General features: G+C 38.1%; 3 protein-coding genes across 3 annotated transcripts; 1 reads left to right on the top strand and 2 right to left on the bottom strand.

The window, feature by feature from the left end:
- Positions 1 to 57: 57 nt before the first annotated feature.
- On the bottom strand, positions 58 to 2247 carry LOC140046070 (uncharacterized). The gene is made up of 5 exons (XM_072090578.1): positions 1735 to 2247; positions 1378 to 1574; positions 872 to 1031; positions 620 to 711; positions 58 to 333 (listed from the first exon to the last, which is right to left on the bottom strand). Exons 2-5 carry the CDS (start codon positions 1549 to 1551, stop codon positions 289 to 291), a joined length of 471 nt encoding a protein of 156 aa, XP_071946679.1. The 5' UTR covers positions 1552 to 1574; positions 1735 to 2247; the 3' UTR covers positions 58 to 288.
- LOC140047713 (uncharacterized) lies at positions 1724 to 8005 on the bottom strand. Its single transcript, XM_072092750.1, has 7 exons — positions 7900 to 8005; positions 5869 to 5949; positions 4435 to 4473; positions 4135 to 4203; positions 3363 to 3440; positions 3144 to 3230; positions 1724 to 1782 (listed from the first exon to the last, which is right to left on the bottom strand). The coding sequence occupies exons 1-7, from the start codon at positions 8003 to 8005 to the stop codon at positions 1724 to 1726; spliced, it is 519 nt and encodes a 172-aa protein (XP_071948851.1).
- An 853-nt stretch (positions 8006 to 8858) lies between these two features.
- On the top strand, positions 8859 to 9338 carry LOC140047712 (uncharacterized). Its single transcript, XM_072092749.1, has one exon. The coding sequence runs from the start codon at positions 8859 to 8861 to the stop codon at positions 9336 to 9338; it is 480 nt and encodes a 159-aa protein (XP_071948850.1).
- Positions 9339 to 27795: the final 18457 nt, after the last annotated feature.

Raw genomic sequence — 27795 nt, 5'->3', positions numbered from 1 at the left:
TTACCAGAAGGGCTGGCAGGTTATTGGAGTTATCTTAATTTCAACTATGATGCAGGTGTTCTCTCCTTGGTAAAACGTGTACTCTCACAAACAGACCACCCCCTCCATAAGGAATACACTTTTCTTCCACCTAATATTCGTATCCATCTGCCTCGAAGCCGTACTAAACGATACAATAAATCATTTGTCCCACAATCTATTTTCACCTATAACAAAATTGTTGAACGCTAACTCATGGAGAGAACACCTAGATCATTGACTTTTTGATATTTTATACTGTGATTATCTTCAATCTGCAATTTCCATTAAAGTTGTTTCTGTTTTCTTTTGATTCTACAAAAAAGAACAAAAAAAAAAACATTATATAACATGTAATAGAAGTGAATTTTCTCAATGCAAGAGCAGATATAAATATAAATGAACATCAAGACGCTATACATATCTTTCACTATTTGTAAATTTATCAATGTGTGAGCAAAGAAAAAGACTCCAAACCACGTAGACCTATATCACATATTGGAGACCTACTGAAATGAAAACTTAACATAATTTCAGACCTCATATGAGTTGGGTAAGATTTTAGAAAAAACTCCGCCACTCATACAGTACTTAGGCCTACCTTCACACCCTTTTTAAATGGAGTTGATTTGAGATACTTCCCAATTTCACTTTCAATCTCTTTGTCTGTATTGGTGTCTGTTCTACAAACACCTAAGAAAAAAGAGGAACTGTCAGTTTAGTTGATAGACCAAATACACCAGAATGAATTCCTAAATTCAGACATACAGTATCTTCTGGTAGAACTTTTGTGTATATAAAATCATCCACAGTAACTACATAATAAATTAACATAGCAATATTAAGTGCTTACAGGTTATTATTGAACAAAGTGCAGTACCCTTAAAGGATTTTTTTTCATTCCTCCCCTCCATGTTGAAAAAAGACCAGAGGTCTGCAGTTGCTGTTTTCTTTAAGCAATTCCGTACGCTTTGGCCTAAATTATTTGACTTCTGGCGTCTTAAAGTCTGTATCTGTTAAAAGTATACACATAGACATTTTTCAGTTTGTTTTAAATTATTACGAATGAGATGTCATGAATAAAATGCAAATATAATATATGCAAACACCATCATACTATAGGCCTACATGGTAGGAGTCTAATGCTTAATTCATTCATTCATTCAAAATAACATTTATTTTCTTCATTAGTAACATAAATACAATTTCTTAAATAAAGGGATGTGGTTTGCTTACAATAAATCGCTAGTTACATTTTTGTTGTGTCTGAGCCAATTACATAAAAAGAAAAACATAAATGAGATTAAAGAACAGAAGTCAAACATGTTGTAATTAGTCCAAACAATAAAAGAGACCTACCACACTGTCCTTCAGATTGTCATTTTTTAGTTTGACTTCAAAACAGTCAAATTGTGCCATACTTGACATAGGCCATTCTTTAGGTTCAAACTGAGATTCTCTTGGTTCTCTTTCATTTGCTTTTAAAAGGTTTTTTATTTCCAGTAGATCATTTTCTAAACTATTAAACCTCATTAACACTTGAACTTTGAAACTATCTGCAAGATCAAATTATCTAAAATTGTAAAGTAACACAGCAACAATATATAACAATGAATAATGCATACATACACACATACATATATTATGAAGATGAATAAATACATGTGTCAACTTTAAAAATAATAAAGCCAATCATAAATAAAGGCTAAATCTTACTTTTGGAATTTTCCCTTTGTTTCTTTATTGGTGGGCTTGTTGATGATTCTAGAAAAACATAAAAAGACAAATAAAAATAAGGCCATGTATGATCTAAAATTTAAAATAAGACAGTTTTAATTTAATTGCCGTATGAAAGCATTTTTCAATACTAACACTAGAACGTTTTTTCTATAAACTAAATTGCTAAAATTAGGTATGGTAGGTAAAGGTACAAAAGCCATTAATTAACAATAAAATGATAACAATGACAATATTAATAACGATGATGATAGTAATACAAATAGAAAACTACACACCAAATGACAGTTTACATATTTTAATCAGCCACAACTTGACAAAACTGACCCTTAAAATGTATTTTTTGAAATACTTTATAGGATAGACTATTGTATGTGTACTACTGTAGAAGTAAAATTACAATATTGAACGATTGGGCCTAAATAAAAAGTATCTACATCTACAATTAATACCACTCTTTTTAAAACTTTGTATAGTAACAAAATGTTAATGTTTAAAAACGAAATACCAGCCTGTGAAAAATTTAAACATAAGAATCCACATTTTCTGCAATATGTAATAGGCCTCTGCACAGGTTTTAAAAGCATTCACTGACGAACCTATTTAAACATAGCTCCCAAATAGTCGCACATATTTATTAAATTTGTAGCCAACCCATCAATAGTTAAATTGTTATACGTTCTAAGTTATAAGCGTAATAATTTTAGTGTAAACCTTGTCTTCTCAATAAATAGCAAACCTTTGCCAATGAACGGTTTAATATTGAACCTGGTGAATTGCCACATATCATACCGATGGTTTGCAGTCAATATACAAATAATAAATGTTTGAGTGGAATAGACAGAATATTTTCATGAGTTGGAAGATGGACTGGGCTATTCAACTTGGCTCCACCTCGTTGAATAGACAACGAATGAAAATATTATGTCCATTCCATGCAAACATTCATTATTTGTTTTATAGCACACCTACTGTGCAGTTTTAGTAATAACAAATCTGCATAGTCAAGCAACACAAAGAAAGCCTTGATGATGGGCTGCCATATTGAAATGAATGTCATATAGATGGCGCTATAGGATTTTCCTCACGGAGGGGAGCAATTATAGACTGCGCACTCTACAGGCTGGTTTTCGATCGTGCAGTTTTCATAGGCCTACCACTTTGAACAAGATTCTCAAAATTAAAAAAAAAACAACATGAACTTGCAATGTACCATCTGAACGTGCAATGTACCACCCAATCGTGAGGATGAATCGAAATAATGAACGGCACGTGATACGTAATCAACCAATCAAATGGCAAGAATACACATAGGTGTCTTATAAATCAAAATAATTGGCAGGATCAGATTAAATTTTGGTTTTCCTTAAATACCCACAGACTGTTACCTGAATCTAATCGAAAAGCATCCTCTCTTAATAGAGGCCATGGAAAACTTTGTTCAATTTCTATTTCGTCAGACATTATTTCTGTTGCTGAAAACCAAATTTCGGAATTATTCAAAGATGGATTCTTTTTACATTTTTTTCTGTTTATGCAAAGCAAGACAAGCATTTAAGTTAAAAAAATTGCATTCTTTATGATTAAATAATAACTTAAAGAAATACCTGACAGAAAAGATGTTGCAGGACTGGGTGCAGGGGGTGAGGGGGGTACTGGTAGCACTGGTTGTAAATCATCATCATCTAAAAAGTATGAAAATGTTTATTCTAAATAAACTATACATACTATGCAATTTGTTTACATCATCTTATTTATCAGTAAACAGGACAATTCAGCTTGAAAACAAATGATGATACAGTATATAGATAATAAAAATACATTTTTTTCATCTCAAAACTATAATAATAAAGGTAAAGGTATTCATATTTATCCTCAAGCTCAACTGGAAACTGAGGAAATTCGGATTAGGCCCTCCACGGACCCACGGCAGCCAGCAGTGCAGCGCCTACCAGATCAGCACACCGGGAGACGATCCCCTACTCTTTTCGAATAATGTACCAAGTTCTTCAACGTGCACTGTTAAGTACACAGGAACAACGGCTTTACATCCCATCCGAAGGACGAGGCAATGAGAGTAAAGCATCTTGCCTAAGGATGCAATTAGTATGGTACAGATAACCTTGAACCCATGCCTATCACATGCCAGTCTGATATTACCATTACACCATCACTCTCCAGTATATACAGCACCCGTCGCGATTTATAGACGGTCTCCCATCCAGAACGCAACCGGGCCCAACGTTGCTTAACTTCGGTGATCCGACGAGAACCGGTGTTTCAACGCTGTATGGCCGTATATATATTTATAATATAAATTCATTTGTTAATGTCCAAGTGTAAACAGGACTTAACTCTTCCCATTCCATAATGCCTCACCTGAACTTAGTTCACTTAAACTCTTCTGTGTGTGTTTCTTTTTTTTTTGAGATAGAGAAAAGTTCATTTCTGTAATAAATAAATGATATAAATATTAATTTTACATATCAAAACTAAATGTTTATAAAACAAAATGTTGTATTTATTTACCTTATCAATATAAGGAAATTTATTTTTAGAATAAAAAAAAGTTTCATTTTATTTCTAGTTATGCAAAAGACAAATATTTGAGTTTAAACAAATTAAAATTCTTTATGATTAAATAAAAGTATACAGTATATTAAACAAAAATCAAAATACCTGACTGTAAAGATGTCGATGGACCTGGTATTTCATCATCTGAAAAGTATGCATTTTTTAATTAAAATTAATGACAACTTACTGATAAGGCTTCTTAAAAACAATATTCAAATTGTTTACATCATTTTATTTATTGGTAAAAAAGAAAATTCAGCCCAGTAACGAAGGACGATAAATAGATAAATATATGTTTTTCCTACAGAAAGCAAAAGAAAGTTCTTCATCATAGATAATTATTATTCAAGATAATTATTTATAATGTCCTCAATGAAAATGATATTTTCATAAATCCAATCAAATGACGTCATGAACTAAAGAATAATAAAATTTAAACAAATTCGTTCCTTAACATCTAAGTATAACTAGATTTGAACTTGTCACGGTGATGAGTTAGGCTATCGCGCAACGCATCGTAATTCTATTCATTAGGCTCAGTCTACAGTAACGATTGTACAAACAGCATAGCATTGATCAAAATCGTTTAACAAGCGTTACTGGCACAACCGGTATTGGCATTGTAAACGGTTTAAATGACGGTTATTTTTTTATTTTACACCACTCACGTTTACTTAATTGTTTGAGTATGATGACCTTTTCAAATTGAAAATAAAGTTCATATGTCATAAGGAGAATGTTTTGAGTAATAAGATTAATTGAAAAATTCAGATGACCATATGATGACTAAACAACATACTTATGATCTAAATGTCACATGAATATATATCTACAACTCATTGCCCTTTATAATAAGTTAAACAAATAGGGGGTCACCAGCCATCCAGGTGAGCTATAATCGATTCAAAATAGGCATATTTTTACAAAAATTTGCATAAAATTAGACCAATTTTCAAGCGCACGATTTTTAAAGTTTATTTTGCATTGATAATTCATCAAATATGAAAGAAATATATCATAAAACTATAAAAGACAATAATCAAGCGCAAAAACGTGCTTTCTAGGCTGCGTATGGGGTGAGTGCGCAAAGCGCGCGCGCAACGCATATTTTTTTGAAAAATGTGAAATGCTTGAAAAGTCCTGAAACGTGTAGAAATTAGATTTTCAGAATTTTTAACTTTCAAAGCGTGATAATACCAATGTTAAAAATGTTGCTGATGATACAGGAAGATGACCCTTGACATGAAGCATACGTGTTTCAAGTGGTATTTAAAAATATCTATTGGTTTTCAATTTATAGTCGATCTAAGAATTTAAGAAAATCGCGCATAGTTACGCTACGCGACATTGCACAACTACATATATACGCGCATCTGCTGGCCAAGTTACAACATAACTGCTACCGCCGTTTTTTTAGATCTGCGTGCAACAAAAAATAAGCAAAAAAATTGAAATCTTTGACAATAACAATAGGCTATCGCTCTACAGAGAGCGATAGCCTAAATAGAACTTAACTCTTTCCATTCCATAATGCCTCACCTGAACTTAGTTCACTTGAATTTTTTCTTTTAGGCCTACATGTTTTTTGAGGTTTTATTGGAAAATAGGAAAAATCCATTTCTGTAATAAAGAAATGAAAATAAATCGTGATAACACAAAAAATAAGTATTTAATTACCTCATAAATATAGAATGAAAATTCAAATAAAAACCTTACAAACCAGAGGTATTTTACCTTGAAAATATTTATAAACTATAAAATATTCCCTCTGTGATGTACTTACAAGATGCTTGGTAAAGGTATTGAGGTACTTTAATGTAATTTTCGACAACATTTCAAATGATGGTCAATGTGATTTTAGTCGTAGTTCGCTCTAAAACTTTAAAAATGACATCATTTTAATTCATAAACCAAACTTCAACTAAATCGCCGACTAATTCAGGCCAACCTCGACTAAATCGAGACGGATTTTGATCAATTTTGTTAGTCCTGGAGGGGGCAGGCTAAATGGTCGACTAAATGGTTTTTAAACGATGTTTATGAACAAGGCCAACAGCCATTAAGTCGCGTGCTACAATGCATAGTGATACCGGACCGACAGACAAACAGACTGACAGACAGACAGACAGACGGACCGACCGACATAGTGAACTATACTGACCGAAATTACTGAACATGTTTAAAAATGTTGAAATGTTTAAAAACATTTATATTGTTTTAATTTACACGTGCGTAGCCTGTCACATTTGACGTGCTCGTATAACGTAATTTCGAGTTGAAAATTAAGTCAAGAAAACAGAAATCGGGCAAAAAGTGTGCGCAATAACATTTAACGCGCAGTGCGCGCGCAAAAATCTGCGCACTCATGGCAATTTTGTAAACGCTTAAAATTGCCTGAAACGTACTCTTATTTCATCGAAAATAAATTTTGAAAATTTTAAGCGCGCGTACGCATGCGTTACATGCGCTACGCACGTAATTGTATTGCCATATGATGATTTATGCCCTGAAATTTATGAGTACCAAATTTTATTTAATTGTGATTCATGGTTGTTAAGATATGATTACAAACGTGATTTCGTTAAATCGTGCGTAGACCGCGTAATTTTTTATTGCGCACCGTGAAAACATAACTACATCGATTCCTGGCCATAAGGAATATTCTGTGAAAAATTGACTTAGCTAGATTAAACTGATATCAAGATAAGGTCATAAAGCGACAAAACGCATAGTGATACCGGACCGACAGACAGACAGACCGACAGACAGACCGACAGACAGACAGACAGACAGACCGACCGACCGACTTAGTGAACTATAGAGTCGCTTCCACGCGACTAAAAACGTAACAGTCATTGAGTTGTTATATTGGCCAGATATTGAAGAATGAAATATCTATTTTTATATTAGCTTAATTAAATATACATTGGTATAAGTTATAATAATGAAAATCATCTTTATTTACAACTGTATACAAATTACATTATTTTCTTCGCGCAAGTCCGACTTGAACTACGTCATGCCATAGCGACAATGGCAGATGCGGAAATTCACCAAGCGATGGAATGTTTAGGGGGCTAAGCGCTTTTTTGTCACGCTATGAAATGCGTGGTTTGTTGCGATCATACTTTGTTGGGGGCCTAGAAAATATGAAAGTTACCGTACTGCCATGGTTTCGTTTGTTGTTAATACTTCACTGTTAAATTTATACTGATCTTAATTAATTAATGATTAAAATTATTTTTCATGTATATAGTCCTGATGCGTAAAAAGTTTTGTAAGAAAATGGAAAGTGATATCAATGCGCAAAATTTCGTCTGCTCCTCAAATACTCTCTTGTCATTGGCCAATGTATAGCCTTTTTTACTCAGACGTGTGCAACTCGACTAAAACCTTTACTTCATTAAGTCGAACTGCAAACTTCGACTACTTCGTTTATGAATCGAATTTGAAGTAATAGCTCGAACTACGACTTTTTCAAGTCGAACTTTGAACTACGACTAAAGTCCGGTTTAAGAATACTAAACTATAGTTTAAGACTCTACGTAATTAAACACAATTACAGCCTACCTTCATCGTTTTCATCAGAATAGATCAAGGTGTTTCTCTTCTTTTTTCTTTTTCCATCATCTTCATCTTCTTCGAACGTTGACGTATCTTCACCTTTCCTTCTCATTTTTTTTGCTAACTCAAAATCAGTTGTTAATTTGCTTATTTTTCTGATTTTGAATAATTTCCATTTTTCTCTATCTGGTTGTTCGTGTTTATACGCCAATTTTATAATGTTTGATCGGCCAACCGGCCAATGTACTGCTCTGACAATTTGGTTGTCCTAAAAAAAACAATTACAATTCTTTTTTTGCAAAATAGAACATTAACAGCATAATTTTTAGGTTATTTCACTTGCAGCAATACAAACTAAAAATAGGACAGCAGTTTACTTGACCTCCTATAGACAGGATTGAACTTTTAATATACTATCACATATTAATCATTGTATTTATGTATGTCAAACAACATGAAGCAAACATGTTTTCAGTCTAAATTTTGTATAATTCAATTCAATTCAAATTCAATTATTCACAAACACAGTTCCTACTAGTACTTGGTTTCGTCTGTATACTTTTACTATAAACTAATCACACGACTATGGTTTAACTAAAATCATAATTCCTGAATTAAACATTCTTTATGAGTAAGTAAGCACAAGATATCTGTGTAAGACACATAGCCCATTTCCGACAGGCGTGCTTGCAAAATTATTACCAACATATATTACAAATATTCACATTGGACTATAATACCAGGAATCATTCGGTGAAATAGGGTCGAGGTATACCCAGGCAATAAAAAGTTTCTGACAAAATATGAATAATTTATTGATTTCTTTTTCTAAATATAGTATATATTATTCCTCATACATTTTCAGAACACAGTTCTGTGAGAAAGAGGCTTAAGAGAGAGAATAACAAACAATCTAAAAAAAATAGTGAACATTCAAAAATATTGACAAAGAAAGTTTTCAGGTCATGTACAAGGCATACATCCGTCCACATATGGAATACTGTATACAGTCCTGGTCTCCTTACTATAACAAAGACAAAGAAATCTTGGAGAAGGTGCAGAGAAGAGCTACAAAGATGGTCAAGTCAATAAGTGATCTACCATATGAAAAAAGGTTAGAATATCTTGATCTTCAACCATTAGAGACAAGAAGACTACGAGGAGATTTGATTGAAGCTTTCAAAATTTTGAAAGGCTTTGAGGATATTGACCCAAAAGATTTATTTAAATTGTCTCACAACATCAGAACCAGGGGACACAGCTTAAAACTATATCGTCCAAAACTTAGAGGAAATCTTATGTGCAGGGTCAACTTTTTTACCATCAGAGTCATACATCACTGGAATTCTCTGCCTGAATATGTAATACAAGCCTCTTCAGTGAACATCTTTAAGTCTAGACTTGACAACTATTTTCGGCTAGAAATGGAATCTAATAGGCACTAGCCTAAACTATTTCCATCAAACATTAAGTGTAAGTGTAAGTGTACTTACACTATCTATCACTTCTGCTAACCATTTCTCTGATATAATTTCAACCGACTCTTCTTCTAATTCCGTGCCTTTAAATATAACTACAGCATATCTTTGTTCCATTCTGTAAAGTTAAAAAGACTACATGTTATTGCTTTTTTCTCATAAAAAGTCTCATCTTTTTTGTTATGTCCGGTTGTCATAACTCTACATAGTAGCAGGTGCTCTACATAGATTTTGCCTTAGAAATACTGGTTTCTGAGTGAAAAGATATTTTTGTTAAGTCTTTAAAAAAGGTATCAGATATAAAATAAATAAAAAATAAATAAAATTTAATTGTTAACTATTCTACTACATACATACAGTACTGTGTGTAATTGTAACTGATGAAAGTATGGTTGCACATTACGAAACCTCTTTTTTTCAAATTAATCTACTATATCACAGTAGGACATACAGGTACAGCTAAGTTAAGATTTCTCAACTTCTTAGAATCACTCAATTATAATGTAAAAGACCCATAAACACTGCAGCGTTGTCATCAATATTACACTTCATTGCTTTAAATCTTAAGTCTGTCCTTTTTATCTTTTTAATTGAGGTAAACCTGTTTCTAACTTTATGTATATTTATTATCTTGGAGTCACAAGGAGAGGTAAATAAACTTTCACTTCTGGCATATACCCTACATACAAAACTAGTAGAGTTCTCATCATAATGATCTTCAATAACTTCACAACAAGTGTCAGCTGATATAATGTAACAGTTATTTGGTGATTTAAATGATATACTTGCAGGTGTTTGATTTAAGTTAACTCTTTCCTTCAATACATGTCTTTCACTTATTCTTTTTGCTATTTGCGAAATTGGATGTCTGCCAGACCTTACAAGTTTCTTTAAAGTGTACATGTAATTTTCAAAGCCAAATGCTGAACAATTATTCAGATTTCCAAACAAGTCGGCTTCATCTGCCAAATGTAAAAGTGTATGAACATTGTATATCAAAAATTCTTCGCCATACAAATTTCGCCCTTTTTCTACAAAATACACTAATAACTGATGGGCATATTCCTTGTAGGCAAGTGCTAATTTTGAGTTTACAAGTATACAGCAAGCTACACTCAAGGACATAAAATGCTCATATTTCTCATGTGAAAGGATTCTACTCAGGACAAGCTTTCCTGTGTAAAGTAAGAATTGGCGAAATTCAGTGGCTTTCCATCTGTCTATTTCTGATAATCCTCTTGGTTTTCTCTGGAAATCATTAGTCACATATTTTTTTAACCCGATTAATTTTTCACTCACAGTTTGTACTTGGGCAGACGACAAACGAAATCTCAACAATCTGTTTGATCCCTTGACCCACATCAACAACATTTTTTTCATAACACCAAGGCAAGTTTGATGCATAAAATCTATAGGAAAAGATGTTATCATATCAATCGGCAAGTCAAGGAATGGTGATTCATCATTGTGATGATGTTCTCTAAACTCTCGATTTCTAAAATTTTGGTCTGTTCTTTTTTTTAAGTGTCTTGTTTGCAGGAACAACATTCTGCCATTTTTATGTTGCCCTCTTTGGCTACATTTATCACACCCGTGATAGCCTGAGTAAAGCTTTGTACGTTTTACGAACGCCCTGGCGGGTGCATCACATATTATGTACCGTATTTTGACTGGAACTGTCATTTCATTGACATCAAGTCCATTTTTTAGAAGATGCTGTAAATCAGCTATGGTGTCTGAAAGAAAATCTAAGTTACTAGGTTTTGTAGAACCTTCGGTCAATGCAACAATAAAGACATAAGTTGGTGTCAAATTGGCAATACAGCAAAGAACAGGCCAGATTGATGAACTAGAACTTTTAAACAATGGTGCACCATCAATATTAAAACCAATTTCAAGAGCTTTTATGTGAAATAGCTTTGGTTTGCAGTAAATGTAAGCTTTTTTTAACACTTCAGTTAATCCAAAGTAGTGATATTTCATGTTTGATTTATTTCCAATTTCTACTGTTCTTACTGTACCAAGCAAAGTGCGTGCAGTACCAGGTAACTCTGAATGATGTCCATTTTTTTGCAAAAGTTTAAGAAGGTTATCAACAGCGTCATGCTTGATGTTATATTTGCAAACCCATTCTGCAAGCTGTTTCTTAAATGCCAATGGACTTTCAACTAAATATTCAACACTATCAGCTTTGCTGGAATCAGATTCACAAACAAGACATTCATCATCAGTTTCGGAATCACTTGAAAAAAAATATCCATCATCACATTTAGACTCAGTAGAAGAAGCATTTTTTCCAGTTTCACTGTCAGTTAAAAATAATACTGAATCTTCATCAACCTCATAATTAGAACGGATGATACATTCATAATTAGATCTGCTTTTAATGCTACTTTCTTTAACTTCATCTTTGTCTGGATTTTCATTCTCTCTCATTCGTTTTACTGCACGCGATGCTTTCATCCAATTTCTTCTATATCTTTTTCTTTTCTCTTGCTTACTTAGTTCAGAATTCATAGTCAGTCTATCCAAATAATTAGAATACAGTTAAACTCGCCGAAGTCGAAAAATCAACGAATTCAAAATTATTTTTATGTCACTTCATTTTCCCTATACCTACAATTGTTAATACCTTATATATTCAAATAAACATGGGAGCGTTTATTCAAGGGAGGCGTTTATTCAGGGGAAGGCATTTATTTTTTTTAGTGTAAAATGGTAAAATATATACACATAAACGCCCCTTCAGAATGAAAACTAGCTAGGCTACCTAGGCCTAGTTTACCATTTCAAAATTTTAATTAAAATTACCGGTTGGTTCGGAATTTCTTCTCTGTGCCTAATAAGTTATATTATACTTATAGTTCATAGTATTTGTCCATACGGAACTTCATGTGATCATATAATATACAGATAGGCGCCCTATATCTTATCATATTGCCTGGTTAAGCCTTAGAAGTATAATAATATATATAGTTTATCAGGCTAGTTAGTTAAGCACAGCTAGGCATCACTAGTCTCAGACGTCTAGTCTAGGGCTAGGCCTATCTAGGATAGCATTTGTCCTCCTAAATCTTCCACGAGCGAGGGAAATTAACTAGGCCGCGCCTAGGTAGGAGGTCTCACTGAAGTAGGCGCGCCTACCACAATAGACTTTCCTAGATTATATGGCCTATACTAATACTAGGCCTAACATCAATTCATAAACATTCTATTTACGTATGCAAAATATTAGATACCTAATAATTTTATGTCTATTTTTACAGTAAAAATATAATTAACTTACTTTATAAAAATGCAACCTCGTACTCGTCGTCACGACATCGGCGAGAGAACATGTGGCGTGCCCGGCCAGCCGTGTCCAGAGAAAGAAAAGTTTCGCGCCGTTTTTTTTTTGCATAGATGTGACGTGCCGATGAAAGATACAACATTAGCCATATTGTAGGCCACAACAAACGTTTCTACTAGTACTATCTTAAACCATTTTTGGACCGTAAAAGGTACACATTTTTTTTTAAGTTATTTTGAAAAATAAGAAGATAAAGGGAATTTAATAACGTTTTTAAAGAGATCTCATAACGTTGTATAAATAACCTTAGGCCTAAATTAACTTTAAATTAACTAATTTATGACGATTCTAATAAAGTTCAATATTAGTTATTCTAAACAGTTTTATCACAACGTCAAAAACATAAATTCAAAACGTTTAATTATGGTTAATTGAGCGTTTGTACCAATGTTTGTTTGTTTGTAAAAAAACATTTAAATAACTAAGTTACAACGTTTCTAAAGAGTTCATTTATGACTACTTATATAACGTAATAAGTGAAACGTTAAAATAACTTCTTTTTTTTTTTGTAACTATTTTCTAATCAGTTAAAAATTAGTTATTTTAAACCGTTTTATCACAACGTAAAAAATACAAATTCAAAACGTTTAATTATGGTTAATTGAGCGTTGTACATAGGACTTAAAATAAAAACATTTAAATAACCAATTTACAACGTTTCTAAAGAGTTCATTTATGACTACTTATATAACGTAATAATTGAAACGTTAAAATAACTAATTTTTGACGTTTCTAACAGTTCAATATTAGTTATTTTAAACCGTTTTATCACAACGTAAAAAATACAAATTCAAAACGTTTAATTATGGTTAATTGAGCGTTGTACCTAGGACTTAAAATAAAAACATTCAAATAACCAATTTATAACGTTTCTAAAGAGTTCATTTATGGTTACTTATATAACGTAAAAAATGAAACGTTGGAATAACTCATTTTTGACGTTTCTAATCAGTTCAATATTAGTTATTTTAACCGTTTTATCACAACGTAAAAAAACCAAATTCAAAACGTTTAATTATGGTTAATTTAGCGTTGTACCTAGACTTAAATAAAAAAACATTCAAATAACCAATCTACAACGTTTCTAAAGAGTTCATTTATGGTTACTTATATAACGTAAAAAGTGAAACGTTGAAATAACTCATTTTTGACGTTTCTAATCAGTTCAATATTAGTTATTTTAACCGTTTTATCACAACGTAAAAAAAACAAATTCAAAACGTTTAATTATGGTTAATTGAGCGTTGTACCTAAGACTTAAATAAAAAACATTCAAATAACCAATCTACAACGTTTCTAAAGAGTTCATTAATGGTTATTTATATAACGTAATAAGTGAAACGTTTAAATAACTAATTTTTGACGTTTCTAAAGAGTTCATTAATGGTTATTTATACAACGTAATAAGTGAAACGTTAAGATAACTAATTTATGACGTTTCTAATCAGTTCAATATTAGTTATTTATCAACATTTTCATGAAAACGTAAACAATATATATTCAAAACGTTTTTTTATAGTTACTTATACGTTAAGTTTAGAAGGTATTAAATAAACCTTTAAATAACCAATTTATAATGTCCTCAATGAGTTAATTATAGATTATTTCAAAAACGTTATAAAATAACCTTAAAATTCCCGAACAAATACGTTTTTTCTATGTTTTTTTTAAACTAATAAAAAAAAAGCTATTAAATATCGTTTAAAAAACGATGTTTAAACGTTCAAAATGAACAAGGTTAGGTAAAAACCTCAATATAACTTAATAAAAACGTTTTCAAAACGTTTTGTGTTAGCTGGGTAGGACCCGGCTTGGGTTTCATCCTGTTAAATTTATGTTGTTTATTATGGCTCATTTGGAACGAATCTATCTGGGACTGTGCACTTGCGTTTATGATGCTATACTGTTCATCCGCAATTTCAACAGACTGAGCTACCTCTATGGCTTTTTTGTTGGTCAGTTTCTCACCTTGAGCTAGTAAGGCTTTTTGGATTTTATCATTGTTTATACCACAAACGAGACGGTCCCTAAGCATTTCTTCTAATGTCTTTTCATAATCTTACAGTCCTTGGCGATGTCTCTGAGAGCTGCAATATACGATGCAATTGACTCTTGTTTTTGACGTGACCGACTATTAAATTGATATCTGGCAACAATCATGTTTCTGTGTGGCGTGAAATGTTCGGCTAACAGGATGCAAATTTCGTCAAACGTTGCTTCCTTTGTAGTCCAGTCAATCTACCGATAGAAACATTTCCAAAATCTACCAAAATCGGTTCAGTGGAACATACTTTTTTAAGGGGTCAAGAGGTCATGAGGGTCAAATTATATATTTGTATATCTCAGTAACCGCTTGGCCGAACTTGGTAATTTTGGTGTCAAACAATTCAGAAGACCCATATTTATATTCACTCTAATGAAAGTTTTTGATCAAAAATGAGCGGAATCCATGTTTTTGACCTTTGACCTATTATTTTGGCATATTCATATCTCGGTAACCACTGGGCGTAAACAAGCGTTTTTGGTGTCAAAATACCCAGAAGGTCTATGTTTATATTCACTCTAATGAAAACGTTTTGTGTATTATGACCAGACGACATCATTTTGACCTTTGACATAGTGAAATAATATAAAATAATGAATATAAGTAAATTTTTTGTATCTCGGTGACCAATAGTCGTAACTTCGTAATTTTTGTGTTAATCAATTCAGAAGACCTTTATTTATATTCACTCTAATAAAACTTTTTACAAAAAAATGACCGGAAACTACTCTTTTGACCTTTGACCTATTATATTGGTATATTCATATCTTTGTAACCAATGGGCGTAGATGAGCATTTTTTGTGTCAAAATATTCAAAAGGTCTATGTTTATATTCACTCTAATGAAAAAGTCATCGTTTTGACCGTTAACATATATTCTTTATTTCATATCTCACTAAATTTATTTTTTGTATCTCGGTGACCAATAAGCGTAACTTTTGTGTTAAACAATTCAGAAGAACCATATTTATTTACTCTAATGAAACTATTTTTACAGAAAATGACCGGAAGCTTTCAACTATTATATTTATATATTTGTATCTTTGTGAACTATGGGTTTAGATGAGCATTTTTTGTGTCAAACAACTCAGAAGGATATCCACTCTAATAAAAAATGTCTGTGTATATAGTCAATGCGAAAGTAATTATTTTGACCTTTGATATCTATCCAGAAAACGTTTAGTAATTGGGGCAATATATTGGTGTTATATTTCTTCATAGATCAGCACCCAAGATAACATTTAACTATTCATTATTCTGTTTACATTTACTCTAAAAACACACAAAACAGAAAAATATCCAAATAGGCCTGGTTGAGAATATTTACCAATCGTCTGATTTTACAAACCCATTGTTGAATCTTCAGAATCGGTATATTCATTATCATCTAGTGAAATGTTTGCGCATACACCTCGACACTCACTACATGCCATGGAGCAATCTAATCCATTGTTCCTACAGCTGCATTTCATATTATAGTAGCCTGTTTTGCATTTGCATCTTATGATTTGTAGGAGCAATTGTGGTGCTGGGGGGTTGTCCGTCAAATATGGTATCATCCTGCCTTGGCTGATCTTCCATCCATATTTATCTGGAGGTACATTTTCTTCATTTCCAAGCCAAACTTGAACTTGTTGGTACACCCTTAGACTATGATTTTTTGCCGCTGATGCCGTTGGGGGTAAAGAACGTGGATGAACTGCTTTAGTACTGCATGTTGTCTTTTCATGAAATTTACGAAACCTCAATTCATCTAGGTTTTCATTATCGCTGCTACCATACAAAGACAAAATGGCGTTATTACCCGCTGCAATTACCTCCTGTCTGTTTGCCTTACAAGTCATAAACACTTTGGCTTGTTCAGAAAAGAAACAGTCACTTCTTACTTTAGTTACTGCTTTGATTTTCCCAATACCAAAAAATCGCGATGTCGTGTCACATCCAAGGAACGTGTGACAAAATAGGATATAATTATTTACAAACATCGCTGCCAAGGTCAAGTCTTGTTGCCGCAATGTTCCAACATCGTTGCACCTTTTTAGTTTCTTTCCTTTGGTTTGGCTTGAACCATACATTATGTTTGGTGTGACCACCATGGTGGATAAGGAGGACCAGGATATCTGTATCATCTGCGATGACAACCGTGCCTATTTGTTCTGCACAGGACAGAGCCATCTTCGACACAAGATAGTCAGCGTCAGCTTCTGCGTGGTGAACAGTACAACCTTCTTTTTCAAGACTATTTCCCAAAATCTTAATGAATCTTTGTTTGTTTTGAACGTTTGACACCACCACTTCTCCTTGTATGTGTACAGTCTTTTGTACTTAGTGAGTTATCGTACCCATCAAAAACAACAATGGGTTTTCCATATTTGTGAGAAACATATTTAGTGTATACTCTCATAATGTCACCCCTGAAGCCCCTCTTGTCCATGGAATTTTATGAAGTAGTGCTCCTCCATCTAAGACGTACTGAATTTGATCAGGAGGTTCTGGAGCAACCTCGATTGCTGTTGACAACAAACTATCAGCTAAACTAGCTTTATTTGCAGACCTCATCATATCTGGTGAATCTAAATATATCTGATACATTATCGCATCTTGTGCCGGCAGTTACAAGTCGTTGAAATAGAAGTAAAGGATCTACATTGACCACATCATCTTTTATCTTCAAGGCGCTTTTAGAGTTCATTGTAATGGATTGGCTCTTTTTCCGAAATGTGTAGTCGGCGACCTTTTGGTTTGTCATTGATTGTACAATTTGTTTGTTTGTTTCTTTATGTTGTTCACTGGTAGTATACAAAACGTTAGTGAAGTCTTGCATTGAATGATTGATCTTGGCGCAGACTGGAGTTGAAAGGACCCAGACAAGTCGTTGAATTTCTGTTAATCCTCGCCCTCTTGTTAGACCTCCTCTTGTTTTTATGCTACGCATAAAACACTGTTCTATGGCAAAATCAGTTGATATTCCAGCCCAACGTCTGTCAGATCGCCGCACTTATTATTTGGTCAAATTTAAAATGTTATACTCGAGACCCGAGATTTATTCATGACACGACTAGAAAATGTTAACGGTCAAAATAATGATTTTCGGTTATTTTGTACATTTGCATTTGTTTTCATTAGAGTAAATATAAACAAATATACTGGTATAATAGGTCAAAAGTCAAAAACATAGTTTCTATCCATTTTTTAATATAGTGAATATAAATACTGTAAGAGTCTTCTGAATCTTTTGACACAAAATTGACGAAGTTGTGCTTAGTGGTTACTGAGATATAAACAAGGCCAACAGCCATTAAATCGCGTGCTACAATGCATAGTGATACCGGACCGACAGACAGACAGACAGACCGACAGACAGAGAGACCGACCGACCGACATAGTGAACTATACTGACCGAAATTACTGAACATGTTTAAAAATGTTGAAATGTTTAAAAACATTTATTTTTTTTTAATTTACACGTGCGTAGCCTGTCACTTTCGACGTGCTCGTATAACGTAATTTCGAGTTGAAAAGTAAGTCAAGAAAACAGAAATCGGGCAAAAGAGTGCGCAATAACATTTAACGCGCAATGCGCGTGCAAAAATATGCGCACTCATGGCAATTTTGTAAACGCTTAAAATTGCCTGAAATGTACTCTTATTTCATCGAAAATAAATTTTGAAAATGTTAAGCGCGCGTACGCATGCGTTACATGCGCTACGCACGTAATTGTATTGCCATATGATGATTTATGCCCTGAAATTTATGAGTACCAAATTTTATTTAATTGTGATTCATGGTTGTGAAGATATGATTACAAACGTGATTTCGTTAAATCATGCGTAGACCGCGTAATTTTTTATTGCGCACCGTGAAAACATAACCACATTGATTCCTGGCCATAAGGAATATACTGTGAAAAATTGACCTAGCTAGATTAAACTGATATCAAGATAAGGTCAGAAAGCGATAAAACGCATAGTGATACCGGACCGACAGACAGACCGACAGACAGACCGACAGACAGACAGACAGACCGACCGACCGACATAGTGAACTATAGAGTCGCTTCCACGCGACTAAAAATGTATTTACTGAGAAATCTAAAATAATGAATATGTGTCAAAGGTCAAAATAATGACTTCCGGTCATTTTACACGAATCTTTTCCATTAGAACTAATATAAACATTGACCTTATGAGTAGTTTGACGCAAATAACGCTCATCTACGCCCACTGGTTACTAAGATACGAACATACGAAAATATACAATAAAATAGGTCAAAGGTCAAAAACATACTTTCCTGTAATTTTTCTACGACCAGTACTTACAGAGATATGAAGATGCCCTGGTATGTGGGTCAAAGGTCAGAAAGGGCATTTCTGATCCTTTTTGTATAGAGGGTATCGGAAAAGAAAAAAATTGTATTAAAAGCTGATGAAAAGTCAAAATACATCAACCACACTGAATATCCCTTGAATAAATAAATAATTAAAAAATAAATAAATGAGCAAGTCCAAGTCAATATATATAATCGGTCTTCCGTCTTGTTTGCTTGGTTCCCTGCTTCGAATAGACCGGTTCGGGCGGCGTCGAGGTCCCACGTTAACATCTGCATACCCCCTGTATGCAAATCAAGCTATCGGGGAGACGCCCTCGTCCGGTCGGAGGGGTGGTCTGTTTACCCAGCGGGCGCCATTCACAACACTCCTCCCGTGTTTGAAAAGCGGGCACCCCGTCCTGGATCCACCTCGGAGGTGAACCGGGTGATTTGCGTACGTGAGAAATACCCGATACCCGTAGCTATGTAGACCGCTCCCAACGATCTCTTCAGGTAGTCACTGGCCGTGGGACATGCCTGTAGCACCGTCTTCCGCTTCCCTGGATACCTGAAAGATATAAATGAAAATAAATGTAAAACGGACCTATTTTCTTTTGAAACGGAACATTTCTGGCAAAACTGAAAACTTCTGGTTGTGGGTGAGCCAGGGGCTCAAAGGAGATCTCGACCGTTCTTCCATGTCAGATCAATGACCTGCATGGGGCTCTTGTCGAGCACCTGTCCCACGGCGACGGCGGTCGCCCCCAACAGATGAGGTGCTCCGACTGGGTATCCGGCAGGAGGATAGTCCGGTTCGTTGGACCCCATCAGCAATCACTCGGCTGGTCACGCTAAAGTATGTCCTGGGGAAATACCGGAGGTAGGCGGTCGCTACGGCTTCCGTGAAAGCGTAGTCTGCCAGAAGCAGCCGCTGTTCCTTCAACACGCGACTTAGACGTAGGATGTCCAAGACACGATAGTAGCACTCCTCCCCAGTGACATCGCCTTGAACGCCAGAAATTTCAAGACACATGATGCGGTGGTGGCGGCCGTCCAAGCAACGACCCAACACCGTCTTTAGCAGCTGATCTTGTCTCGGCCAATCCGTAGGCGGGGCCGAATGGTCCAACCCCACTCTCCAGAATACTCGAACATCTCGAGTTCGGGCTAGGGCCAGAAGCCTATCGAATTGAACCGTTGTCGGCGAGTAGCCAGGAGCCACTCCCAAACCCACCACAGAGCCGTTCCTCGTCAATCCGCCAATCTCCCGCTCGGTGGGGTAAGTGGTTGGATCGCCAAACAGGGCAATCCCGCCTACCACTTCCACAGGCTGTGTTCCACTTCCCACCCGCACCGCTCGCTCCACGTCCCAGAGGTCCCCTCGTCGGGAAAGTTGCAGGTCCCTCTGCAACCGGTCCAGATGGAAACAGGCATCAAACACTTTGGGCGCCGAACCAAGCGAGGCCGATGTACCCGACGCCGCCACTGATCTACCATCCTTCGGTGCCGGGGCATCACGCTTGGTCGGTCGCTCTCCATGCTCTCTACCTGCGGCTTTCCTCTTCGTCGGCTTTTTGGCGGTCTGGTCCCCCGCCGGATCCTTCTCATCAGCCCGACGACCACACTCCTTCAACAGCTCTTCACCAAAAGAAGCGATGAGAGCAATCACACAGCGCCAGTGTATGAGAGCCGATGGGTGACTGATAATCGGAGCTATCGTGAGAGGCGGGGGCCTCCTTCCTCCAATCACCCGTGTCAGCATAAGGATGGCACCACGAGTTTTCCTATCCGGAGGTAGGACGTCAGTGCCATCCCCCATTAGGTGCTGGACGTTCAGGAGACACCTCAAGTCCTCCGGTGTCTTGCCTTTACCAAGGCCCTCCGTCGCCAAGCTGGTGAGTGCCCGCCACTGCACTCGTGCCCTCCGCCAAGAACTTCGTTCCAGTGGTCGAAAACACACCGGAGCATGCATCTTCGTGGCGCGGACCCGCATGTTGGCCACTCGACCACATCCCAGATGGCATGTTGGTTTCTGCTTGGCTGGGGTGCTCGCCACCGGGCAAGCCCCTCCCGTATCCCCAGCCACCGCTTCCTCTTTCGGGGTCAATTCCTCCCGCGCACCCGGGCTAGCCAGGAGCACATCTTCCTCCATTTCGGAAACCTCCGTCTCACTTCCGTCAGCGAACGGTAACTGGTCCATACCTGAGAGAGGAGAAGATAAACGCGAGCACTTAATTGTTAACCGAGGACTTGCAGTCCGCACATCGATAAAAGTCGATGTCCAAGGCCTCAGATGGTGCAATATTCACACATGCACCGTGGTACCACACCTCGCAATAGTCACATTGTATCATAAATGAGCCGGCCCAGGGCTGGCGACATAGACAATACAACGGTCCCGCATCCGGATCTCTAGGTGAAGAAAGAGAATGTAAATTAAAATCAGCCAGCCATTTAGGAAGTTGTCGATCCCGACAGGGCTTCAGCTTGTCATGATTTAAAACCACCGTCTTGTTCCTCAGCTGCACCTGCATAAACAAGAACTAATAACATTAGTAATAATACCAGGACGACCTTCTGCCTAGAAGGTAGTGCCTAAAATGCCTTGTCATGAACACAATTGCCAGCGACTCCTGGAGTACCCCCCGGGTGGTCCACAGCTACCTGGTGTACGTGGGCGATGGGCACAACGTCGTCCACTTCATCCTGGAACGCTGACCATCTTGCATCTGCTCGTTGACAGTACGAACAGCCCTTCAAGCGCAGGCCGCTCGTGGCTACTGCCTGTCATGCGTTTCTGGTCGGCGAGAAAGAGCATCGCCGTTGCCATGGTGTTGTCCTCGGCGGTGTTCAATCAGCAGGTGGTACCGGCTCAGCTCCTCGATCCACCGAGCGAGTTGCCCCTGTGGTTGCTTGAAGTTGAGGAGCCAGGTCAGGCTGTTGTGATCAGTCCGCACTCTAAAAGGTCTGCCTAGAAGGTAGTGCCTAAAATGCCTTGTCATGAACACAATTGCCAGCGACTCCTTGCGTGTAGTGCAATAGTTCCGTTGTTCATCATGAGTTAGACGGGCACTTGCATATGCAATTACCTTCTCCTTACCTTCCTGCACCTGGAGCAGCTCGCCTCCTAGCGCTTGATCTGAAGCGTCGACATCCAGAATAAATTCATCAGTCCCGTTCGGCAAGGCGAGTAGAGGAGGTTGAACGAGAGCAGCTTTCAAGCCGGTGAACGCTTGTTGTTGTTCCTCCCCCCTCCCAGTGAACTGTCTATGGTAGTTAGCCAACCCCAAGAACTGCTGTACTTCTCTCAGATTGGTAGGTGTCGGCCAGTCTTGAACAGCCTTTATATCCGAATCGGACACCGCCACCGTATCCTCCCCAACGATTCGCCCTAAAAATTCAACCTGTTTCTGAAAGAAATCACACTTTTTAGGTTTAAGTTTAAAGTTGTTAATACGAAATGATGAGCTGAGATGATCTTCGAACGTTTTACCTAGCACGACAATGTCATCGAGAAATGCCAATACAGTATCCCACGCCAATCCCCGCAGCACCAAACCCATGGCACGGGAGAAGGTTGCAGGACAATTGATAAGACCAAATGGCATTTTCACGAATTCATACAGGCCATCCTTGGTGATAAACGCTGTCTTCTTACGGTCTTCATCCTTCATCTTAATCTGCCAGTACCCCCAAATCGTGTCCAGTTTAGAAAACAAGATATTCCCCGACAGTGTGTCCAGGCAATCACGAATCAGAGGTAATGGATACGCATCTTTAGTAGTGATGTTGGTAAGAGCCCTATAGTCAATGCAAAAACACACAGAACCATCGCGCTTCCGGACCAACACAGGCGGTGATGCCCACTCGGACATGGACGGTTGAATAATACCAGCCTCCAACATCTTCCTTATCTCCTTCTCTTCCTCCTCCACAAAGCGCAGAGGAGTATGGTGGAGCCGTTGCCTGATCGGTGAGGCATCTCCAGTGTCGATGCTGTGTTCAATATCACCAAAGGTGCCAATGTCGAATTGATGAGCGGCGAAGACATCCTGGTAATCAACCAATAGCTTAGTGAGCGCGTCAGCCTCTTCACTTGAGAGATTAGATCTCGAAGAGTCCAACATGCCCACTAGGTGCACCGGCACCCCCTCGGGTTGGTTACCGTCATCGTCCGCTTGGTTCAACAAAGCATTATCGGTCGGAGTCGCCTCCGTCTTGAACACACTCACCCCTTCAGCTTCACTTGCCGTACCTATCTGTCTACCCTTTTTCATAGTGAGGTAGTGGTCAGATGTGTTGATGACACAGATGCATGGCGCATCAGTGCGTAGATGTAAAGTCGCCGGTATCGCCACATCGTCAGTAGTTGAAACTGGCTCTATAAAGAAATCAGGCATTGATAAATTGTCACAAGTTTGCATTTAACATGAGCGGCTGAGTGAGGAGGGATTACTCTCCGTTTAGCCACTGTTACCTGGGCAACCCTAGGTTCTACCGGTGAATCCCCTCTTAGAGATATGGCACTGCCCCCAATTGCCAGAAGAAAATTTCCACAATCGATAACGGCTCCCTGTGGATGAAGGAAATCCCCGCCCAAGAGCATATCGTCGTTGATGGGGGTAACATAAAAGAATTCCTGGTACTCTTTGGTTCCCAATGTAAACTGTAGAGGCCCCACCTTCGAACCTGGCATAGATGTCCCCCTTCCTGCCAAAGTAAAGGACAGGGTGGACACCACAGGTGGTGCCGGATCTAGACTTTAATAAACCTTATCGGATAGTATAGTAAAATCCGCTGCAGTGTCCACGACTGCGTCAATTTTTGTACCGTTTACAAAAGCAGTTGCATGCAACGCATTCAACGATTTCACCCTGTTGATAACCATCCGAGTTTGAGTCTCTTCAGTTTTGGTTGTCCCCGGTGTAGATGATTCAATCAGCTCCGAGATAATTGTAGATGGCTCGATGACAGGATCCGGTGCTACCTCTTCTGTATTTGCAGGCTTGGCCATCGGGCCCAGCTGGGAGATAGTTGACGAGCCATCATCTTCCTGGCCTGCTTCCGGAACCGGGTTAGGTCGTCGGCCCTCTGACCCAACCCTTACTCGTTTAACGGATCCTGCTCATTGCCACTAACCTGACGCAAACGGCTCGCTAACCTCGGACAATCCCTGCGGAAATGTCCCACCTCCTTACATTCAAAGCAAGCTAGTTCGCCTGGTCTCATGAAACGCATGAGCTGATCCAATTGATCCCGTATGGCGGCAATCTCCGTGTTCACGGTGCTCTTCACCCGTCCCAGATTGGTATTCAACGTCTGGAAATTACTCTCCACAGCGGCCAAACGGGCCTCCGTAGTAGGAGTATTGTTGGTTGGTGATCAGGCTGGTTCTGGCCGCCAGTAGGTGCGGGTTCCGGAGGCTTGCTCCTGGATCCACTCCTTAGGCAAATCCTTCAACGCCTTCCTAGTCAGGGTTAGCACTCTATCTCCCCATTCCTCTATAGTCTCCCCCTCATTTTACATAGCAGTCTCTAATTCAGCTTGGAGGACCGCGGGGAGCTCGTCCTCATTAAAGCGTCGGTTGAAAGCTCTAATGATCCGCCTAAAGCCCATATCAGCGTCCATTTCTATTAGATTCACATAGAACTCAGCCGCCGCCCCATCTAAACACCAAGTAAGGACGTCCTTACTTTCACGGTTTGTGAGTTCCTGCTCATCTATAAATAAAGCCAATCGTCGCTTAAAAAAGGACCAGTTGTCTCCCCTCCCCCTAAACGTTAGAGACCTAGGTATATCTTTTTTACGCATTCTCTTACATTCTAAAAGACCCTGCCGGCCTTCATAGTGCCTGATTCTCGGGGTGGTCCTGAGACACTCCACTGCTGTCCTAGCCCCTGCATGCACTATGTCTATCCGACTCCTGCTACTATCAGTATCAGTACCATCCCTACTAAGGTCACTATCGTTGGTCGATGGAGATCGCCGGAGAGCCCTAGTTTTAGACTTAGCGTTTTTAGATAGTCTCCTGGGGAGTCTTTCCTCCTCGTCCTCCCTAGAGCTAAAACACGAGTCTAAGGGCGCGTTTATACAACACGCTATTACACGCATATTCTACACGCCTACGAAAAGTGTGTTGTATAACAACAAAGCGATTCCGTGTAATGAGATTTTAATTGCAAAAAAGGCTACTTGGCTGAATCCTAAAATTTGGTGGATTCCCGGTCGCCGTTACCGTGTTGGAAGTGTCCTCAGGGTATATTTTGACCTCTCGTTAAAACAGGTCGTAATATCAATCATTGCTAACAAGATTGGGCCCATTTATTGCTGCTTCGCTGCCAGCAATCATCCTCCTACCACGTCTTACGCCTAGCCTAGTGGGGCCAACTCGTAGTGGTAGTAGGCCTCTATCGTTTCCCACTCCAAACAGAATAAAAAAAATAACATCGCAAAAATGGCATCTTCTTCCATAGTGTCGGGCATAGTGTATAGATGAAACAATGAAACCCTTAAAATAACTTTTATTAATTTAAATGAACCGAGAACAAAATAAACAACAATGCAAACGTGAACGAATACAATATAATGAAAATGGTAAAAACCGCGCGAATACATCGGACAGCGAGGAGGCGACGATGATTGTTGACAACTCAGACAATTCAAGCGCGATCAACGATTTGACCTTTTATCCTAGCATGCATTGCGTGTTGATGAAACTTCCGGTATAACATGGTATCGTGATTTCTAGTATAACAGCAAACGTTAAGGTGGGTTGACCTCGGTCCGAACAACACGCTAAAAATTAAAGCCGTGTTCAAATTTAGGGTGTTGTATAAACACGACCTAAGGTTATTGGAGATGGCTTTCTGATGTAGCTCCTACGTCTGGTCAGAACGCCCAGCGGAGGTGGACGGCATATAAGCCCTAAGCCCACCTTCGAGATAGCGAGGATCACTAGCAGGTCCTGCAGTATAATACGTACCTGGTACGTCTAATAAAGGAGTAGCCTGAGGCGATGAGAGGACGTGGTACTATGGCCCCCGTCATTTTGCACCAGGTATGCCCCTTCCATATCTACAGGTTGTGACACCTGCGACCCCCTTCTGGCCGCTCTATTCTGTTTTTCCACTAGAGGTGCCACATTATCAATCATCTGGCCTACGCCTCCACCTAAACTCGGATTCGGTTGAAAATCCAGGTAGTCAACTAACCTGGTTGTACCGGCTACTTCGTGTATCTGGTGAATATTAGAGGACGTAATGTTGCCATGGGTAGCCCGCCATTTAACTATTCTAGTTGCCCGTTTCTTCCCTACATTAGGGACTCCATAAAGGTCTTGCACTGGGCAAAAGTTAACTAGAACCTTATTAGACGGCATGATCTAAAAATTGTCTCTCTCCTACTGGGTTGTTATGCCCCTAAATCTAGTTACAGTGTATGACAGATGTTATTAAGCAAAGAGTACGATACAAATTAAAATATCGTCAATGCAGTAACACACACACAATATTGCAAAATGGCTGATGCAAATAATAATAAAATATTTCACCAGCAAACCTGCAATGAAAAGCAACTAGATTATTAAAAAAAAACGTCAATACAACAACAACATTGGCGCTGCGAGCAGAAGCTCGGAAATCTTTTTTGCTGTAGTTGAAGGATTAGTGGGCAGTTTACTAGGCCGTATCACCTGGTGGGATACTAGGTGTGGCCATTGAACTGAGTAGCACCACTAATTTTAACTTTGATTGAAAAACCTGACTGACGGACGAAAAAGATGTTATCAATAAAAAACAGTCAGGTTTTTCATCTTGAGAAATTATACTGGTAAGTGTTGTTAAACTGTATCGACGTCTTTTTAATAATCTAGTTGCTTCCTATAGAAAAAACATCCGGGATCCCGCCGATATCACGGTCGGGATCCCGCCGGGATCTCGCCGTGATCCCGATATTTTCGGCCGAAATTTTTGGTCGGGAATTTCGGTCGAAAATATCGGGATCCCGATTGACGTCTCGATCTTTTGGGAATCCCGATTACCCATCCGTATCGGGATTCACGAAAAATCGGGATTTTTGGTTGGGAATTTCGGTCGAAAATATCGGGATCTCGAACGACGTCCCGATTTTTGGGATTTCCCGATTACCCATCCCGTATCGGGATTTTCATCGGGATTCACGAAAAATCGGGATTTTTTGTCGGGAATTTCGGTCGAAAATATCGGGATCCCGGACGACGTCCCGATCTTTTGGGAATCCCGATTACCCATCCCGTATCGGGATTTTCATCGGGATTCACGAAAAATCGGGATTTTTGGTCGGGAATTCCGGACGACGTCCCGATCTTTTGGGAATCCCGATTACTCATTCCGTATCGGGATTTTCATCGTGATTTTTATCGGGATTCACGAAAAATCGGGATTTTTGGTCGGGAATTTCGGTCGAAAATATCGGGGTCCCGGACGACGTCCCGATCATCGGTGAAATTGTAATCGGGATAATGCGCAAAAACGAACGGGATTTTTAACCGGGATATCGATCGGGATCCCGCCAAGAACCCCGATCGATACCCCGGTTAAAATTCGTTTTTGCGCATTATCCCGATTAAAATTTCGCCAAAAAATCGAGATGTAAATTTAAGACGACTATGCCGAATAAATTTAATCCCGCCAAAATTTAGACTCTTTACGCCATGAAGGAAAGACGTCTAGAAATTAAAAGAAAT

Source organism: Antedon mediterranea, chromosome 4, assembly GCF_964355755.1.
Source record: "Antedon mediterranea chromosome 4, ecAntMedi1.1, whole genome shotgun sequence".
NCBI lineage: Eukaryota > Metazoa > Echinodermata > Crinoidea > Comatulida > Antedonidae > Antedon > Antedon mediterranea.
This window is presented reverse-complemented; position numbering and strand designations above follow the sequence as displayed.

What these genes read in the sequence shown, in the direction of transcription:
- LOC140047713 (XM_072092750.1), bottom strand. Translation starts at nt 8,005, where the DNA reads ATGAGAAGGAAAGGTGAAGATACGTCAACGTTCGAAGAAGATGAAGAT. An exon ending in TTCTGATGAAAACGATGAAG is followed by an intron (nt 5,950 to 7,899) that starts GTAGGCTGTAAT and finishes TCTTTATTACAG; the next exon opens with AAATGGATTTTTCCTATTTT. An exon ending in ATCGACATCTTTACAGTCAG is followed by an intron (nt 4,204 to 4,434) that starts GTATTTTGATTT and finishes TATTTATTACAG; the next exon opens with AAATGAACTTTTCTCTATCT.
- LOC140047712 (XM_072092749.1), top strand. Translation starts at nt 8,859, where the DNA reads ATGTACAAGGCATACATCCGTCCACATATGGAATACTGTATACAGTCC.
- LOC140046070 (XM_072090578.1), bottom strand. Translation starts at nt 1,551, where the DNA reads ATGAGGTTTAATAGTTTAGAAAATGATCTACTGGAAATAAAAAACCTT. An exon ending in ACAATCTGAAGGACAGTGTG is followed by an intron (nt 1,032 to 1,377) that starts GTAGGTCTCTTT and finishes TACTTTTAACAG; the next exon opens with ATACAGACTTTAAGACGCCA. An exon ending in CATTTAAAAAGGGTGTGAAG is followed by an intron (nt 334 to 619) that starts GTAGGCCTAAGT and finishes TCTTTTTTGTAG; the next exon opens with AATCAAAAGAAAACAGAAAC.